Consider the following 21,377-nt stretch of genomic DNA (forward strand, 5'->3'; position numbering starts at 1 on the left):
GCAATAAAAGTTATGTGAATGAGTCTCTCTCTGAAATACCACATTGTATGTAATATTTTTGGAATGTAGTTGACTGTGGGTAACTGAAACTGAGGAAAGGGAAACCGTGGCTAAGACAGGAGGTGGGATTTACTGTCCTTAAGAAGAGAAAGATAAAAACAAGGTTGAATTATACTCTTCAGGGAAAGGATAACATTTCCTCTCCTGCATCTACTTCACCTTGTGAGGAAAAAAAAAAAACCAGGACATCTGCTCATATAACAAATTTCAAACCATGGCAAATGGGACATTTCTGTGCTTCAGTCTTATTAGCAGAATTTTATTTTTGCATTGCAAATTTCGGGTCTGATAATGCGCTTTGCACTACAGTTACATAAGCACAGTGGAAGTTCTTGTGTTCACTTGTAGAATACAGAGTTTCCTTTTACTCACATAGTCCTTTAATGTAGTTGGACATCAATCTTTCTAGCCTAGAAAGGAGGTTTTATTTCACTGCCAGGGGACAGAACTTCCAAAAAACACAAATGTCTTTCAGCATCATGTTGAAAAAATAATCAAGGGGGTATGAATTGGTCTCTCTCTCTCTCTTACTTCCTGCCTTATTTTGCTTTAAACTCATAGGTGAGCTATGAAAAGACATCTGCCCTAATGCTCCAGGCCCCTAGGCTGCACATCAGGCTGCTAAAGACAACTCCAGGCTGGGCGCTTCCAGCGCTCTCATGGTTACCTGATCCTGGGGTGCCAACACCACAGGGGGTCGGGTACCAGTAAGTACCGTTCCTTTCAATCCCAGCCATTCATAAATTAGACTCAGGAAAATATAAAGTGACTCCTGGTTCACGTTTCCCCAATCGTATCAGGTTTTACATGTGACATGACCCTATTCAGTGGGAACTGACAGTGGAAAAAATGGTCAGTATCCAGTATTCCGAGCCCCGGGGCAGCACGGGTTCACACACCAGCCCATCCACCCTTAATTTGACTCCTAAAGGAGGCACTGTTAGAGACCATGGCCCCACCTGAAACCCAGCGCGTTCTCTGAGAGTGGGACTGAGGATGAGGGCCTGCACTGCTGGGTGCTGCTATTCTCAGGCTATTCAGTCTTGGGGTACACAGTGTCAGAAAAGGGGTTGGAATGGACCCTTCCCCTCCCCAGGAAAAATAATGGGGTGTTGGAAGGTTGGCTTTCAGTTCCCTAGTATTCAGGAGGCCATGAACCTCCAGAGCCAGACCACTTTCTAGCTTGGCACCATCCAGAAGTCACCCTACCATGTCACTCTGTTCAAGGGGACTCCTTCAAGCCCACCTATGTGTCCAGGAATCTCCTTGGGTTGTGAACTGGCATACAGGAAACTTAGTATTTAAAAACATTCATTCCCTTTATCTTATTGAAAATTCAAAAGGAACACAGGAGTACACTGTGACATCTCCCTGTCACCCTGTCCCGTCAGTCAGGCCCCCTTGCTGGAGATGAGGTGTCATGGACATAACTGTTGGCACCACCTTTCTTCTTGGAAGGCCTCTACTATGATGAAAGTCCCTTGTTCCTCTCTTCCAACCTGCTAAGAAAAGGCTCACATACAGCTTCCTTGCCACAGGGAAGATGCCACCGGAAAGATGCCACGGCTATCAGTTTCTACCCCTCGTCCTTTGGGAAGCTCCAGGCCACCAGCCATCCTCTTTATGACGAAGAGATCACAAACCCAGGAAATGTGCAGAGGTACCGCTTCAGTATCTTAGAGGTGGGACCTTCAGTTCTATAGATCTTTTCATCAAATATTAACCAAGTTCTTTACCTGTGCAGGAAAACTTCAGTAGAAGAGAAAACTTTCCCCTTTTCCTTACTGAACTGAATTCACATAAAGCAGGGGTTTTCCATATTCCCATATTAACTTCAAAACCCTGTTTCATTCCATGAATTTTCCACCCGTTGGGATGACAAGTTGTAACTATGACACTCTTGCATGTTTCTCAATCATCAATTGTGCTTCAAATGTACTCCAAAAAACAAAGGTGTCTTTATGTCATTCCCTGATAAAAACAATTTTACTTTGGGTGTAAATGCTAGTAGATTGGGCCCATTCGCGATAAGATTAATTCATTCTCAGTTTTAACTGTGGTGGTGGACCCTTATCATTATAAACACTGATCTGAAAACTACATGTATATGTTTATCTTTAATGTATTCAAATTCAAACAGTAATGGATAGTGATTACGGTTCTTGTGCTTATATGTAGAGGAAAGAGTGTATGTGATAAAATCCCAAAACGCCCGGTAACAAATTATTGAACATGCACATACTCTGCTATCAAGTGATAACTCTCACTGCTAATGTTTGGACAGTTCTCTTGGGCAGCACTGACTGTGTGCCTTCTGGGGGATAGAGAGGAGACAGTGTGTGTGGAGAGGACTGAATGAGACTTGTTTTCCTCTGGGCGGGGCTTGCAGGTCGGCTGGGCAAGTGCCTGTGGACACTCCGGGCACCGCTGCAGGCTTTGATCAAGGGACATTATAACTTTAAACTTATTCTGTATTTGCCAAACTGCAGTGAATAGGAGCAGGGGCAGAGTAGGAGCAACTTCCAGAAAATCCTTCTAGAAGGATTTACAATCACTGTGGAATACCGAAGCCTGCATGCCCAATCTCAGGCATATGATTTGCTGTTGTTCTGCCGTGGTTCTGGCAACTTCTAACCTCTGTATGTCTTCGCTTGCCTCCACAGCACTTGCCGCGGTTCTCCTGGATCCTCTGTGAGAGAACACACCCCACTCCCAGGCACACACCCCCAAAAGGAAAATGCTAACAATAGCATAGTCAGCTTCCAAAACAAATAAACAAAAATCTACTCACCAGCCTCACCCATACTTATCAGTGTCATAACGATGACGTATCTAAAGATGGTAAACAAATGTTTGAGGAACACAACTTTAGAGCAAGAAGAGAACCTTAGGGATGAAGAAAATGAGATCTAGAGAGATGATCTAGATGATCCAGGCTGCCACCTGCATGCTGGTCCTTCTCTCCCAGGGCCAGCTCAACTTTCCTCCTCAACTTTTCTTCTCTCCCAGATGTTACTAGTTTTCTATAAGCTGCTATTAACGATTTACACACAAATTTAGTAACTTAAAACAACACAAATTTTATCATTTTATAGTTCTGGAGGTAAAAAGACTGAAATGAATTTTATGGGGCTAAAATCAAGTGTTATCAGCACTGGTTCCTTCTGGGGGAGATCTGTTTCTTTTTCTTTCCCGCTGCAAGGATTCTCCATCTCATCACTGCATCAATCTCTGCTCCCCGCATCTCCTCTCCTGCTTGGCCTCTGGCCATTCTGCTTCCCTGTTATAAGGTCCCTTTTAATTACATCAGGTCTACCCAGATAATCCAGCACGATCTCCCCATTCCAAGGCCCTTAATATGATCAATCTGCAAAATTCTTTTTACTGTGTAAGGTAACATATTCATAAGTTCTGAGGTTCAGGATGTGGCCATCTATGGGGATCATTACTCAGCCTACCACACCAGATACAAAGAATTCTTTTCTGCTTGTCCAGTCTCTGTCTGTCTGTAGAAAAACGTTTTCAAGTTTGATAACCCTTCTAAAATGCAAAACTGGGAAGAGCAGTAGGAAAATGCAATCTATACTTTTTGATTGTACAATTATAATCCGGAAGACCACACAAGTCAGAAGTTCAAGCAGACAATGATGCCCACTTGTACTGTTCAAATCAAGCAGGTGTTCAGTGACAAAACTGTAAATGAAGGATTTGGTGCCAAATTCACAGTAACCTGAAAGACTCAAACCTGAAAAATTTCCAGCAAATGAAGAAAAAAAAACCCCAAATGACAGACCATCAAATGCATCATGTCTTTGAAATTATGCCTCCTTTGACCCACAGCCAATGACCTGAGCACTAAAAGTTTCATGTGGCCTGGTGATACGGGGCAGGCCCTGCCCATCCATTTCAAAGCAACTCTATACCTCCTCGGCACCTCTTACCATTTTGGTGTTTGATGTTTTCCTATTATCTTGCTACAATGAATATCATCAGAGCAAAGTCTTGACACAAATCTACCCATGCTTATTTCCTTAGGATAAATTCTTAGAAGTGGTATTTTAGGGTCAACAGGTAAATAGGGCATTTTAAAGCCTTTATGATGAGTGTTACCAAATGGCTCTCATAAAAGTTCTAACAACTTACACACCCATCAATACGAGTCTGACCTTATCTACTTTGTACATGGACACTTATTTTTATCATTGCTATTTTGATCAATGAAAATGATGTCTTGAATTAATTTGCATTTCTTGGATGACTAGCAAGGCGGGACTACTTTTCTATGTTTATTAGCCAAAGGTAGTTGTTATTTTGTGACCTGTCTATTCAAAGAATCTTCTCACTCTACCACTGGTGTGTTAAATTTTTTACTATTAGTGTTAAGATAGTTTGTATAGAGTTGGCTCTTTAGGATACCAATAGTGGCTAATAATGTTTATGGATTTTATTTTAGGTTTTTTTTTTTTGGTAATGTGCAGAAAATTAAAATTTCTGTGTATTTATTTTCCATTATGGTCTTTATGTTCATATACCTTTAATGTTCATATTAGTCCTTTTTTGTAAGTTGTATATTCATCTTTAATTTTGTAGAGAAATTTTATATTTTCAGTGAAAAAATAGCTAGATTTTTTTTTTTTTGAAATTCATTCATCTATGCACACAGAGCTAGGGTACAGGCCAGAGATGCAGGGGGCAAAAGGACCTACCAGAGACAGCACGGGGAATGGAACAGGCAGACTGACCGAAATACACGGCTGGAGGGGAGCAGCGGGCGAGACAGGAGAGGTCTGCTTCAGCATGTGGGTTGATCGAACTCATGCTGCAGAGGCTGCGGATTGCCCCATAGTACAGTGCTTAACCCTTTGTACCACTAGGGAGGCCCCAAAATAGCTAGAATTTATTTTAGAATGTCATTAAATTTTCATATCTAATGATATCTCCTCTTTAGTGTTTATCCTACAGCCCCAGAATTATTTGTGATATCATCCTCTCTTTCCTCAGGGAAGTGAAATGCCACTTTTTATCACTTGTCAACCTGCTGTGTGTAATTGGTTCTCTTCTGGAGCTCTCCATGCTGGCTCATGTATCTATTCTTATGCCAGTGTCACAATGTTTTAATTAGTGCAGCTTTATATTATTTATTAATACTTGGTGGTACCAATACGCTCCCTTTTTAATCAACATTTTTAAATGCCTTATTTTTAAAGGCAAATTTTAGAATCATTGAGTCAAATTCCGCCTTAACTATTGTGACCCCATGAAAAGGCTAACTAGAACTACCTTAAGTTTCTAAAGTAATAATTGGAAGAACTAACAGTTTATCACATCATGTCTTGCTATCATGGCAGAGGTCTTTTATTTAGTCAAATAAATTCCCTCAAAAGGAAAGTTTTATGGTCTTCTTCAAATAGATTTTGAACATATTTTTTAGATAGATTACAGTCCATTGTATATCGTAGATTTTTAATTGGTTATTGATGGTTGAAGGAATCAGTGATGACTTATTTTCTTATTTGCACCCTACCAGATATTGTTAACATTCTAGTAGGCATTCTGTGGCTTGTGTTTTTAGGTGTACAATTATATAGTTTGTGAGAGGAGTAATTTACTTCCTTTCCAGTCAGTCTGCTGTGCTCCCTTGGTCAGGCCTCAAGTCTGAGATGGCTGGCTGCTGCCAACCTCTGTGCCACTGCCACCACACCCATGCGTGGGACCCGCTGGGGCTGAGTGTCCTCACTAGCCCAACTTCAATGTTGTTGGGAGCTGGGGCCTGATCTGCAAGCACTGCCTTAATTGTTATTGTTTTGTTTTCCAGAAAGTAGACTTTAAGACATGCATTCTTTCTCAAATAAGAATCATCCATAAATGAGCAGATGTCTACAACTCCCTCCAAAATATGTTTCTACTGGAATACTTCCTTGTTACCAAGAGTTCTTTTGTGCAAAACAGTGGGAAATGATCTATTTCAAAGGCCATAGACAAAAAGTTTTGAGTCACAGGAATAAGCAAAATACTTCCTACTAATATACCTATGAAGATATAGAAAAAGGCAACTTAAGGTTGAACCGGAGCCACAGACCTGACTCTGGCACGAACTTTGCATCCAGGTAGACTGAAAGCAAATGTCAGCAATCTGTTTCACATTCTGACTTTGGGCAAGTGACTGACACCCTCTGGCCCTCAGTTTCTCACATATCAACTGTGACTGTTGTAAAGACACAAAGATGATGTGAAGTGCTTGGTATGGCTTAGTTTTTCCTTTGTCCATTACCTGCTCCATCACTAAAATATAAAGTCCTTTCTGTGTGCCAAGCACTGTGCTGGGCACTGGGGATGTACTAATGAACTAGAAAGACAAGATCCTTGCCCTCAAGGAACTTTGGTCTGCTGGGGGAGGCAGGCGAATGACAAGTAAATAAACACGTGAAATCATTACAGACAGCGGTCAGCGCCATGAAGGAGATAAACAGAGGTGTGTCGGAGAGCTGCAGAAGGGTCTCCATTCAGCGAAGCCCTCTCTGAGGAGGTGAAGCAGATCTGAGATTCCAGGTCACCCATGAGTTATCACGGCAAAAGTGGGGAAAGAGTGTCCTGGGCAGAAGGAAGAACAAAAGCCTAGAGACAGAGAAGAAGGGTGAAAAAGAAAGTGGAACTGAACACAGAGGGTCAGGAGGGACAGGGGTAAATTGCTGCTGGAAGATGGGGGTTTCACGCAGCAGGAACTTTCGGGGTGACGGGGAAGATATTGCATTGGTTGTAGTTTAACCCAGACACTTAATGACATGTTTGACTGTCTCATTTACAAGAGAAGTACACCACAGAAATCTTATCTGTGAAGGCTCACTTTCAGATTGCTAAGCATTTGTTCAATTCAGGGAATCTCTATAATCTCTACCAGAGCTAACACCTTGCACAAAACAATGAAAAGCACCTACTGTGTGGGAGGTGATGGAGAAATGGAAAGCTGTGCCAGTGCTCCTTGCCTGCAAGGGGCTGAGCCCCCTTAGCATTTTTTCCTCTGGGCACACTGCGTTCCAGAACCTCCAGTTTCTGATTAAGAGCTAACAATGGTGCGCACACTCAGTCTGATGGGCAGGAAGGAAAAGGTAGCCACATGCATTTGGAAAGTGTGGAGTGACCTGTAATCTGATGCTTGATGTAAAACTTCCATTGCCAAGGACCTCACCCATATCAGCCCTACCAGCAAGAATCATTTAGAAGGCTTCTAGATCACAGCTGTCCAGGCTGAGAGAGTCTTTCAATCTTATTATAAAGTCAACAACATATCAAACGCACAAGTCTGTATTTTCATAAATGGCATTGCATTTATTTCCTTTGAGGTGTTCTTGCATTGTTCTGCCTTGAAGATTATGTGACATGAGAGGAAACGTAATTAAAAACAGCTTATTCCAGCGTGAACTCTTAGCTTTGTCCATGGAAGAAGGCCCAAGCAGTATTTTTATGGTCAAAGAAAACCAAATTCTGAGGCAATTTCCAGCTGATGGAATGATAGCATTTTAGGAGCTTGTCTGCAAATCATTTTGTTAGATCTCACAATCTCATCTGAAACAAAAGCTACAGAGTGGGCAAGAGGGCTGGCTTAGCTCAGCAAAACTTGTACATCTTACCTCTCAGAGAGTGGCTGCAGCAGACATTCCTGACACTGCTATGGGACAAGCTGTGGGGTCCGATTTCCTGAGAAAATGAATTCCCTGTGCTGCTCCACGAGACTGCTGGGACAGGCTTCCCCCTGCCTGGGTGCTTGCTGTCTGTCCTGGCCTGAGACCCAGTGTCACCTGGGGAAATGGGTCTTTAGGGATGGGGTGGAGATAGGGGGCTAGGGTATAAGGCACAGGTTTCAGCTTGAAAGAACAGTGAGGAGGATGTATCTGGGAAGGGCAATGGCAGGATAAGAAACCCTAGGTTAGGGGTTTGGGGACAGGCTAGGAAGAAGATAATAGTGGCAGGGACGGAGTGTTTCCCCTTCTTTTTTCTCCCTTTTATCACCCAGAGAAGTGGAGGGGAGGGAGAATGGACCCCCATAGTTACTATAAAAGGAGGCAGGTGCAGAGGTGAGGGGGACATGTCCTTCTTCCCTGTCTATGTGGGAGAGGGACATAAACAGCCTGTGTACACAAGGGTTAGCGCGAATCTAGTTCATAGAGAAGTCCACACCTGTTAGTGTATGCAGTTGACTGCAGTTGACATACGTTCACGTTCATCCAATCTTCACTACCACTGACAAACGGGCAAATTGAGGCTCAGTCAGGATCCATGTCAGGATTCATGGGTCCTTGCTCCCTTTCTTACATCTGTGGTTTCCTGGCCTGGCCACATACTAGAACCCCTGGGGAGATTTAGCAAATGCTGATGCCTGGAGACCTCTCCCCCAGCCCCTGTATTAGAATCTCTGGGGGGAGGGTGGGTCATGGCATCAATTTTTTTTTTTTTTATTTTTTGTGGGTCCCTCGCCGGTGGCCGGGGAATGAACCGGTACTGCAGAGGCCGCGGGCAGCCTCGCAGCCCAGTCAGTGCTCAACCGCTGCGTCACCAGGGGAGGCCCATGGCATCAGTGTTTTTAAAACTCCTCAGGTAGTTCTCATGTGTAGCCCAGGTTGAGAACTCCTGTCCTACCCAGTGGCCCTCAAGCTCTAGTGTGAATATAAATCACCAACAGTCTAAAATGCAGAGTCCCAGTGCCCACCTCGGAGATTCACAACTGGCTCCTGTACCAATAGACGCACGTCTCTACTTGCAGACATGCAGAGGGCTGGGTCGTCACACCCCTTGAAGTTAGCTATGGCCTCATGAGTTGCTTTGGGCAGCGAAGTGTGAGCACTGACAGGTCTGGGTGGGAGGGTTCACAGCTGTGTCTGGACCTTCCACTCCACCTGCTGCTACAGAGGTTAAACCTGAGTCAGCAGTTCAGCAGTTTCTAGGAGTCACCAGGGCCCACAGTGGACTTTGAATGAGTGAGAACTAAACTGCGACTAAGCCAATGCTATTTTGTCCCTGTAGTATATTCTAACATCTCCTGACGGAACCTGTTAGTCTGGAATGAAGCCTGGGAATATTAATTTTTTTTTTTTTTACAAGCATTCTAGGCAATTCTTATGCCAGCAGCCAGAGGCCTCCACTTTCAGAAGTAATCCCAACACTATGGTAGCTTTCTGTGTTTTCTGTCTTTATACAGAAATTGGTGCACTACAGAAAGCAAATTCATTCTTTTACTTTGTATCCATTGTGCCAGGCATTGAGCTGATGGTTGATCTTGTATAGATAGAGATGAACAAGATACAGTCCCCTTGCCCTCAAGGACCTTACCATGAAAGAGGAGACAAAAGGACAGAAACCAAATATCTCAAAAACAAGGACATGGAACAGGGAAGGACAGATTCATTTTGCCCAGAGATGGCTAGAGAAACACTGTGAAGCACATGCCCGACCTGGATCTTAAAGGACAGTTCAACATTCCCTACTCAGAACATTTTCACAATGGAGGTTAAATCTGAGTCAGCAGTTTCCTGCAATCACCAGGCTGACGCCAGTGGAGAGGGAACCATTGCCACATGTGGCTGCTGTATTGGACAGCGCAGTTAGACAGCAGCCAGAAGCTTCTAAAGACACACTCATTTCAAGGAGGATCCACATGCAAGTGGCCTGAGCACTGGGCACTCATTCACTTAACAAAATATGAACTCAGCATTCTCCAGTTGCCAGAATTTTAATTATGTAAGCCTTTGAACTCCAATAAAAATGCACTGATGTTTTCAAATACTGATATTGTCAAAGCCCTCTCTCCAAATAATATCCTGGTTCAGGGGATATAATTACAAAATTGTACTCGTTAAGCTGGGTTTAGAAACTAAGTCAACCTGCACTACTAATGCCAAAAAAATACTTTCGGAAAATTCCTTGGGTTTCTTGGGTTTAATTAGCCAGTATGATGCTTTATGAGAGTAACTATTCAGAAAATTCTGTGGTACCAACACTCTTTACCTAGGTAGGTAATCTTAACTTGAAAGGTGATTGGAAGGGAGCAAGGCTGTCTCAGCAGAGCAACTTCCCTCAAGCTCAGTAAAACCAGGCCAACTTGGGCCTCCTCTGCTGTATCCTAATCACAGATGCTTTTCATCCTTCTGGGAAAGCCAACTGTGGCTATAATTGATGAGAGACACACAAAATGTGTACGTGGGTAAAATGGGAGGTCAAGGCTTTTCACTCTGTTTCAGAATTCTCAACATATTTTAAAGTTAACTTGTTGAGAGATGGTCTGGAGGGCATACCCTTTTCTGAGGTTCACAGACCAGGGATCCTGGATGCTGAACCAAACATAGATTTTTAAGTCTTCTATTGTTGCCAAAGCCAGATCTCAGATGGGGAAGGTCTTCCATGATGGTGGTACTCAGATTAAAAATCTGCTTCTCTAGGGCACCTGCTGCAGTCTCCTCAGGCACAGGGCAAGCTGCACAGGGACTGTCTGACATAGGTTCACTTACAACACTGTGGGCAGTCATTCAGTTCAAGTAACAGTTTGCCGCACTATTCCTTACCCGCTCTACCTAATGTGCCCTGTCCCTCTCCTATGCCCAGCACAGCCCTGGGCAGTGAATACCCATATTCAGTCGTAACAATATTTCACCAATAAAAAAAGCCAACTCAAATTTTTCCCCAAATCCCTTTAGTTTATTACCCTCTTTCTCAAGGGTACCAAAGAACTTGGCCTTCCTTTTCTTTTTTTTAGAAGATAAGATTTTCTTCCATGTTGTCACCTGGATGGTTAATCCTAAGAGTCATTTAATCCCAATAGCTCTCATTCCACAAAGAGTTATACTCTCCGTTTAACTACCTAATTATTTCTCCATCTTTAAACATCTCTAACCTGTACTCCCACTTAGATTCTTAAATCATTAGAGTCAAAAGGGAAATTAGGAGTGAACTTTTCTCATATAAATCTCTATAAATAGTCCCCACACATGATCACCAACCTCTCTCTGAACCCTTCCTATGAAGTGAGAGCGACCCATCGGGTTCTGCTTTACACAGAGGTGGGTGCCAGAGGGCTTCCACGCGGCGAGTGTGAAAGTAAGCACCCCAGGAGTGGCCCTGCCCTTCTCACCTCTGTGCTGTTTCAGCCTCTCTGTACAGCATCCCCGGTGGCTCCCACCAATTTCTCTATAGTCCTAAATCTCATTGCTCACAATATCCCACATCTCCTGCAACTGTGACCGAAAGGGCAGAGTCTATTTCCTCTACTATTGGGTATTGTAATTCTAAAAAGGAAAGCTCCATCATTTGGCTCCTACTGGAGTAGCGGCTTGCAGAACACCACTTCCTGGGGACAGAGTGGGGTTTCTTATGGTCTGCGCTCCAAGTGTCGAGGGCATGTCCCTGAGCATGAGTTAGGTGGCTCACCATGTCACAGTCCTTGGCGACTTTAAACTTGACTCATATGCCTGCCACCTATTGGCTTGGGCCATCTTGGTATTTCAAATATCACTTCTTACATGCATGTCATCTCTTTCTCCCTCTCTGTCTTTATAAAAGATTTATATAACAAAACACTTAGATTGAACTTACCATTGTTTACATATGTCAGCTCATTAAATCCTCATAATGACCCTGTGAGGTAGACTCTGCTGTTACCTCTACTTTACAGATGGAGAAACTGAGGAACAGAGTAGTTAAGAAACTCACCCAAGGTCACAATCCCCAAGGGGCCCAGCTAAGACCTGAACCCATGCTGTCTGACTATAGACTCTATTATAACCATTGGGCTTCTTTAATTTTTTTTTTTTTATTTTTAGGCATTTTCCATCAAGCCAAACTTAAATAGATGAAAGAACATACTTCTATTACCTGTTAATGAACAGCTGAAATCAAGTAAAGTACAGGCTCTTGGAATAAAGTGAAGGTTTCTAACCTAGAAACCACTACCTCTGGATAGAGACCCTAAGCAGCTAGCAAGGGGGAACTGCACCCAAAGAAGCGGAGAGAATTGTGTTGTCATCCAAGTGGACTTTGTGACCTTAAGGCTCCATAAATTCTGTTGTGGTCAATAAATACAACTTTCAAGTGTTACTGAGTTTTCATAGCAGTTCTTATATATGAATTAATTACATATAATTTAATACAAAAGGCACAACTGTACCATCCAACAAGAGTGGCAGGGATGGGGAAATGCTGTTACCTTCAGAAAAATGCATCTCAACCTCTGAAGGAAGCTGATGGGTGGGGGCAGGAAATTGCATTTTAACTCATTTAGCAGGAAGATGCTTATGCACCCTGACGTGTTTGAACCACTTCCTTAGGACTTAGCTCCAGGTGATAAAAGCAACACACAGATACAGCTCTTGCTTCACAATACATGCACTGACAATAGTATAGTGAGTAGCAACAGGAGCAGCTCACACTGAGAGTAATTATGAGTGTGTACACAGCTCCAAGTGCTTTACATATAATCTCTTCATCTTCACAACAATCCTATGTGTAGGTCCTACCATTACCCCTGTTTCATTGACAAGGAAGCTGAGGCTCAGTCAGGTGAAACTCAGCCCATCTAAGGTTTCACAGCTAGTAAATGGAAGAAGCAGAGTTTGAACTTGGCCTATCTAGTCCCACAGGTTTCACATTCTAGAGACAGGCCCTAGGCCTGGGGCCTCACAATAGTCTAACCTCTTGGCTGAAACCTAGAAGTATCAGGTACTTAAACATTTCTGCAAAGTGGGTCAAGATTTAAGAGGGAAATGACCATAGACAAAGAGCTTCAATACACATACCAAGAGCTGGGAGATCAATTGGCGATTATTTTCTTGGGGCAGCCTCCCCAGACAGCAAAGTCCCTGGGGACCCACTCTGTAGGAGGATGAGGCCTGGACATCAAAACTGCAGGGGCAGGGGCAACCCTCATGCAGGCCAGTAGGGCAGGTCCCTTTACCCCAGAGAAGCAGCATGGCCGGAGCCTCAGTGGTAGTTCAGTAGAGGGACTGCAAGACCTCATTGGCCAGTACTCAATCCACACTGCCAGACAGAGCTGCAGGGCAGGGTGGCACCCACTGTCTTGTCTTTCCTTTAAAAAACACAGTCCTTTTAATTTTGATTATAGTATTAAAACATGCTCACTGAATACCTGGTGGAAAACAGGAGAGTACAAAGGAATTTAAAATCACCTATATTCCAAAATGCAAATCAAAACCACAATGAGATACCATCTCATATCTGTGAGAGTGGCCCATATCAAAAAGATCAGAAGAAAACAAATATTGTTGAGGATGTGGAGAAAAAGCAACCCTTGTACACTGTTGCTGGGAATGTAGTCTGGTCTAGCCCTTAAGGAAAACAGTGTGGAGGTTTCTCAAAATGTTAAAAATAGATGTGCCATACAATCCAGCAATTCTACTCCTAGATATCTACCTGAAGAATGCAAAAAACACTATTCAGCTTGAAGGGATGTATGCACTCCTATGTTCACTGCAGCACTGTTTATAACAGTCAAGTTACGGTAACAACCGAAGTACTCAAGGACAGATGAGTGGATTAAGAAGATGTGATATATACACACAATGGAATACTACTCAGCAATAAAAAAGATGAACTCTTGCCACATGTGACAACATGTGTGGAAGTGTAGGGGATAATGCTAAGTGACATAAGTCAGAAGGAGAAAGACAAATATCAGATAATTTCACTTATATGTGGACTGTGAAAAAACAAAACAAAGGGTCAGTCAAAGCCAAAACAGTAACTCTATCTGTAGAACTCTTTGACAACTCACTGCTTTTCAGCTTTCCCCTCTCAACCCTGCCACAGCTGCTGGGCGAGTCCTTGACCAATCAAGACAAACAACTCTCTCTTGAAGTCCAGGAACTCTATCTGTAGAACAAAGATGACCAGCAGTGGGCCTCCCTGGTGGTGAGGGGTTAAAGTCTTAGTGCTATCAAGCTATCACCGGCCACCCACCGTGGAATGAGTTTGATCCCCAGCCAGGGAGCTAACCCACATGGCACAGCAGACCTCTTCTGTCTCGCCCACTGCTCCCCTCTGCAGTGTATATCCACCTGTTGTGCTCCCCACTCTGTTTCTGGTGAATCTTCTCACCCCCCCCCACCTCTGGCCTACACCCCAGATCTTATATGCATAAATAAATAAAAATAAATCTTAAAAAAAATAACTACCAGAGGAGGAAGAGGAGGATAGAGAGCAAAAAGTGGAGAGGCCCCACAATATTATGGTGGAGGATTATGGGTGCCTTGGTGGTATGTGTGATGTGGTAACATGCATCGGAAGAGGTGTGAATCTATGCCTCTGAATCACATACAGTATTGTAAACCAACATTACCACAATAAAAAAAAAGCAATAAAAGAAATCAATTCATCAAAGTTCAATAAAAACATTTAAAAATATAATAAAATCAACCATATTTCCATTAGCCAGAAGTAAAATGTTAGTACTATATAATGTTTGCCCTTTATTTTTGTACGGATGTATAGTTTATAAAATCGAGATATCCTTCAATTTTATGTACTACTTTTTCTATTTCTATTTTATATACACTTCCCATATCACTAAATATTCTTTTATCATTAAATATGCTTTATCGACATGATTTTAAAAGGCTTTCGTTACAGCCCATCTATCATCCTGTTCCTTAACTATTTCCGACTTATTGACATTTAAATTGACCCTATTTCACTGTAATGGATAATCACTTAACATCTCTGATAATTTTTGTAAAGTAAATGTCTAAATGTGAAACAATTGGGTCACAAGGCATGGTCAATTGTAAGGGTTTTGCTTTCTAATTCTAAGGAATTAAGCTCCCCATTTATACTAAGCTATTTCCCAGAAAGCCAATATCCACATCCAATTTATAGCAATATATGTAGTTATTTCACCTCACACACGCTGGCATTCAGTATTATGCCACTTTGAAAGATTTACAATATTCCTATCTTCCCCAGGGGAGTCTGAGTCCTTGAGAGCAGGCCTTTTGCTGTGACCAGGGTCTGGCACGTAAGTGCTCTGCATTGCTGGTCTTTGCCTCATCCAGGTCTGAAGAGAGACTCTGCCTTGCAAGGCCTGGGCTGCTCTTTGACAACTCACTGCTTTTCAGCCTTCCCCTCTCAACCCTGACACAGCTGCTGGGCGAGTCCTTGACCAATCGAGACAAACAACTCTCTCTTGAGCCTCTGAGCTAAGGGGCACAGAAATGGGTTGGATCGGAATTAGAAAGATCGTATTTGTGGCAGGCACAGACTACGTGTCCTGAAGTGTTAGAGCCAATAGTCCTGCAGACAGTCTCTCTCCTTCTCAGCTTAGGGCCTGGCTGCTCAGTGCTTAAGTGGATTTCCTGAGGGTTGGCTGACTCCTAAATTAACCCTCTTTCAAATATGGTAGATGTTCTCTTAACCCAGCTTGACTTAAAACAAACTTCTGATTTACCCAGTTTCATCCTCTCCATTCTTTTGTGAAACATCTATAGCCCTTAGGACGTAGAAGCTTTTAGTTGACTAGTTCACCAGCCTATTTCTGTATTTACCAGTTAAGCTGCGTATTTACCAGAGGACATTTGTGTTTGTTCCCAAACCTGTTTATGTCAGTTGTACTCATAATTGTATTTACGTAATTTAATTACATATTACGTAAACTAATGAAATATCTGTGCATAAGCAAAGAGCTGTTGCTCTTAAGTTGAGTGTTTTGGAAGAAGGTGAGTAGATTAAAAGAACTGTTGTCAAATTAGGGGTGAAGAAGACAACTACAAAAGACTAGGTGTGTGAGCTGAGTGTGTGAAATGTATAGGACTAGAGAGATTTACATATTTACCCTGCAAGTGTCTAAGTTCTTACACTAAAGAAATAAAACATGAAAATTATAAAGGATGCAATGGGGGTATAGATTATACAAGGAAAATATTGCAGATGCCAACATGTGAATCTGTGCATAACTGAAATGAAAGGGCATGAAGCAATACTGTTGTTCCTTTATGTAACACATGCTGAAATGCTCTATTCCATAATAAATTATCCAATCTCTTTTAAGAAAAATGTTGGTCGTGACCTACTAAAATTATTTTGTGACTCACAGTTTGAAAAGTTACTGCTTTACTCCCACTCCTTAATTTTATTTTTTATTTTTGTGTAGAAGAGCTGGGGTATAGGCCAGGGGTGTGGGGGTAAGAAGATTCACCAGAGACAGTGGGGAGCAGAACAGGCAGATTTATTGAAATACACTGCTGAGGGGAGTAGTGGGTGAGACAGGAGAGGTCTGCTGCGCCGTATGTGGATTAGCTCCCTGGCCAGGATTGAACTCAGGCTATAGTGGTGATAGTGCTGAGACCCAACCCCTAGGCCACCGGGGAGGTCCACTCCTTAATTTTATTGGTGGGGAGCTGAGGTTCAGGGAGATTTAAGAGTCGTCTCTTACTAAGATCACACAGTGGGTGGGTGGAATTATGATCATTGATTCTATATCCTATGGCCTGTTTGCTACCCTGCCCAACCTTCCTTCTGATCCAGCAGTTTCCCTTGTGAAAAGCAGAATGTGCAATGAAGAATTGGATGGCAAGGGAATATCCTTGGGAGAAAAGAAAGAATCCCTTATTCTCTCTCTCTTTTTAAAGATTTATTTATTTATTTATACAAGCACTGGGTATAGTCAGAAGCGCGGGAGGGTGAGAGAATTCATCAGAGCCAGAGCGGGGAGCAGAGCAGGCAGAAGGACCGAAGTACACTGCTGAGGGGAGCAGAGGGTGGCAGGAGAGGTCTGCGCGTCATGTGGGACCCTCCTCTGGTAGCCAGGGAGCAGCCGGGGATCGAACAGGCGCTGCAGAGGCTGCGGACAGCTTCGCAACCCAGCGCTCAACCGCTGCACCACCGGGGAGGCCCCCTCATTCTCTCTTAAGGCTCCTCAGTGCTCCAGGCATTCTTTAAAGCAAGCGAGTTCCAGCACATGCAGGTATATGTGCTTTGATCCCCAAACCAATACAGTCCAAATCTCTTGTGCTATAGACACATATTTGGAACAGTGAACCTTATACCTGGTAGAACACGTGAGCTTCTAATTTTAGAATGACTTCAGCTCCACGTGGGAAAGCTCCAGACAATGGAACGGGGAAGCAGTTTGCAGTTCTGAAAAGCTTTTGTTAGGTGAGATGAGCAATAAACAGATCCCTTGCTTGCTGGCTGACCCATGTTCTACCTGTTTTCCAAACAAGCAACACCTTCAAAGGCTTTTCCCTATAATCTGCTTTGCTCTCCCTCTGTACCCCCAGTCTAAACTTGCCCTCTCAACATAGTTAAGCTCAATGTCCCCATCAAAATCTGACCACCATCTCCCCAAGCGAGCTGATAATGGTGACCTTCCCATGAATAACACCATTGTGAATTTTCATGTTCTTTCATCATTGCCTCTGAAAAGTCTCCCAGACACTAAATTAAGGAAGCCTTCAAACACTCCCCAATTCCAGGTGGGTGTCATTAGACACAGGTTGGAGGAAGGAGCAGAAGTTCAGAGGTTTAAAGAGCCACCTAAGCACCCAGATCGTGCAAGGCAGATAGCAGAGTGAAGCCAGGAACTGGCTTCCAGCTTCCTCAGCAAGGCCCTTGCCACACCCCTCGGTCATTAGTGTGAGTCTCATGGAAATATGAGAATCAGATGGGCGGCCTGGGAACTGGGCAACATTTTGGAGGGTTAAGCAAGCAGCCACCCAGCCACTTAAATGGGTGCATTCTGTCCCTTTTAAAGGGCGTTAAAAGGCACGTTTTGAATACAAGTCATAACTCCTTCCTCAAGAGTGTGACAGCTCTTCTAAGCTGTAGGTGCTGCCACCCCTACCCTGCCTCCAGCTAATGTTTCTCTTCGTGTTTTATAAACTGACAACTAATCACATAAAAGTTTTCTTTCTCAACCTCCAGACTATTGATTTCACTCCTGTCACATTATTTTCTAAGTCAGGCACTAGGCCGCCAGCCGAAGCTGCCTATGTCATAGGTCTTGCTATGGGCTCACCTGTATGGTGGGGTCCACATAGGATAAAGATAAGGATAGAGAAGGACTGCTTCTTTGGATGTAGTTGTAAGAGAATGAAGTGACAGGCACATTGCCACTTCCCTGCCCTGGGTGATTGGGGCCATCACCATTGATGACTGTCGTATCTCCTAACAGTCTCATAATCCTTCACGACACACCTTCCCAAGTGACCCTTCCAACCCATCAGTGTGGTTTTGTGAAAATGTTAGTATTCCAAATTCAAGTCCAACAGAAGAGGAAATTAAGGTTCAAACAGGAACCAGGTGAATAATTTGCACCAAACTGAAATCATCTGGGCCCACCACCCAGGATTCCTGACCCCCAGCCTAAGGCACTGTGTCCCTTCAATGTTCCGCCCAAGGTGGATATCTGAGAAACATTTACTGATGGCGACAGTGCCAGTTTCCTGTGCCTCTGGCATCATCTACTCTCTACTACAGGGGGTTTAAAAGAAAGGAAGACTGAAACAAAACCTCAACAAGAAAGGCCAGGGCAATTGTCAAGCAATGAAAATGTGGAACTTTTTTTTCTCAAAGAGCACCAGAAAGCTATGAGGGATCTGCACCTGTTCCTTTGAGCCCACCTACAACCCTTGATTGGCACATGGAGTTGGCAAATTTCTGGGGATGTGGCATTGCCTCTGTTCTCACCTTCCACATGGGCCACAGAGTGTCATTTGGCTGGTTACAGGGTAACATGCAACAAAGTAGGACAAGCACCGTTTTTTAGGCATATATTGCAGTGAGGGAAAGTAAACATCAGGTGCTTGTTGACACTAGAAACATTCTCACAGGAGGTCCAGAAAGGAAAGATGCAACAGAAGTCAATCACTACTATAGCAAGGACAGTCATTTATAAATAAAGGCAACAGGCTTTCCATGTCTGCTCAGGAGTGACCAGAAAACCTCAAAGCTCATAGGCAAGAGGCTCCCCAGGGAACAAGCTCAGGTATGACACCCTCTATGCCTTTCTCCTTCAGACGAATGGCTGGGGACTGGGAGGAGGGTGAACCGGAAATATTCCTTCCGCATGGTTGGTTGTGTCAAGAGGACCATGAGGGACTGAGGATGCACCTGCAGGTAAAGCATCCTAGGAAGGGGGTCAGGTCAGTTTTGGAAACAGCACAGTGAAGTCACTAAGCTGTCCTCCCCACAACCATAAATTCACATCTGAGCACTTGGTGATGGGGGAGATAATTAAAAAGTGAAAGAATTGCTTCATGGAAACTCTAGTAAACACCGGACCCTAGAAGCTCTGCTTTGGGATAGACACACCCTTCTAGCCCCAGCCCCAACAAAGCACCCCACAGAGGATGAGAGGCATTTTCTTCTATGGCATCATAGACCACAGTGGCCTGGACGACTTAAGGGTCAAGTGCATCAGGACAATAGCTCCAAGGGGAAATCGTGGTGCTGCAGAAGCCATGGTTCCAACTGGGAGTGGCAGCATCACCTCCAGTGTGTTAGGAGGGAAGGGTCTAGAAGAGGTGAAGATCAAAGTACCAGGGATTCTATGCTATTGGTTAGAACCACCCTCTCCTCACTCCATAGACCTCTCTGAAATAGCCAGGGAGACAGAGCAGGGGGCCACTGCAGGAACAGATGGGGCACACTCCATGTCGACGAGAGAATGATAAAACTGGCATACCCACGCTTCGCTGGCATAATTCAATTCACTTGCAAAGGTATTTGGTAATTCATAGCAAGAGCCATATATACAGCTATTCTTGCTATGGTCAAAAGAGTCCCCCCAAAAGGAAAAAGCTTCTAGGTATGAAGATGCAGCATCACAATTTAAACTGGAGGTAACAGAAATATCCACATGGGAATGCTTCATTCAATTACATATGTCCATTTTAATGGAACATCATGACATTTTATTTTATTTTATTCTATTTTTGGAACATCATGACATTTTAAAAGGATACATTTCAAGTCTTTCCAGAACATGGAAAAATGCACAACCCAAAATTTGAGTTCAAAAAACAGGAAGCAAAATAATTTCTTGCTATGACTACTTGTGTGAGAATATTAGTGCACAGGGACAGAGGCTGGAAAGGAAGCACTGCGTGAGGGCCCTGCCTTGTCAGAGCTCGGCCATGAGTGTCTTGCCTCGGACATTTCCTGATCTTTCCAATCTCTTCATCTAGGATCTTTAAAATGAAATCAGGAAAATCTGACTACAAATGTCAAAAATACACTGGAAAATAACTAAGCAAAGATCACCAGACAAAAGCAGACAAGAGTTCAGGTGGCTGGGTTCATTAGATGGATTATCATATGAGTTAAAAATAGGGATGGTCCCCAGCTCACAGGTCCTAAAGGCTGCTCCCCAGCTCCCTCAAACAGGGAGGGAGGTAGGAGAGGGCCCTGGGCGAGCAGGAAACAGCCCTGCCCAGGAGTGTTCCAGGAGCACAGCCTCAGCCCCTGGACAGACGACAGAGCTGGGGACAGCCAGGCCCATGTGGGCTCAGACAGCTGGAGCCTGGGAAAGAAGCTTAGAGCTCCACAGACCAGCCAGGCTCTGCTCCCTTCCTGTACTCCACACGCCACCCCACACCCAGGGCACACACTTACCGCTCAGGGTCGATGTGGTGTTCTCCAGGGCCTGGCACACAGCCAACAAGATACCTGTTAGGGGAAGAAGAACGAAAAGGTAAGAGTTGGCTCAGCAAACCACTTGCTTGGGATCTGTGGCTCAGCCCTTGGAAAACTACAGGTTTGACTAAGTGGTCAAAGGCAGGCCTAGTTACATCATTTGTGGGGTGCCATGCAAAATGGAAAAGAGGGACCTTGTTCAAAAAGCAACAGTCTCCTTCACCACTTGCTGTGGTGTTTTTGTTTTTTTCAACACTTTATAAATATACTTTTTTTTTTTTAAAGATTTATTTATTTATTTATACATACAAGCACTGGGTACAGTCAGAAGCGCGGGAGGGTGAGAGAACTCAGCAGAGCCAGAGCGGGGAGCAGAGCAGGCAGAAGGACCGAAGTACACTGCTGAGGGGAGCAGCGGGTGGCAGGAGAGGTCCGCGCGCCATGTGGGACCCTCCTCCGGTGGCCGGGGAGCAGCCGGGGATCGAACCAGTGCTGCAGAGGCCGCGGGCAGCTTCACAACCCAGCGCTCAACCGCTGCGCCACCGGGGAGGCCCTAAATATACTTTTTGAGGTAAAATACACACAACACAAAATTTGCTATTTTAATCACTTTTAAGGGTACAATTTGGTGGTATTAAAAGTACACTCACATTGCTCTGCGTGTCACGATGCTTTTTATTTGCTATTTA

At 43.8% G+C, this 21,377-nt stretch overlaps 1 protein-coding gene across 1 annotated transcript in view; it reads right to left on the reverse strand.

The window, feature by feature from the left end:
• The window catches only part of TGFA (transforming growth factor alpha), a 97,563-nt gene that overhangs the window by 42,005 nt on the left and 34,181 nt on the right, over positions 1 to 21,377 (reverse strand). The window contains exon 2 of the mRNA XM_037526838.2: positions 20,668 to 20,721. Within this exon, the coding sequence (XP_037382735.2) occupies positions 20,668 to 20,721 (54 nt within the window). The remainder of the gene's footprint in view (positions 1 to 20,667; positions 20,722 to 21,377) is intronic.

This window comes from Talpa occidentalis, unplaced genomic scaffold, assembly GCF_014898055.3.
Source record: "Talpa occidentalis isolate TD23 unplaced genomic scaffold, MPIMG_talOcc4v2.1 talOcc4.5, whole genome shotgun sequence".
NCBI classification, from domain to species: Eukaryota; Metazoa; Chordata; class Mammalia; order Eulipotyphla; family Talpidae; genus Talpa; species Talpa occidentalis.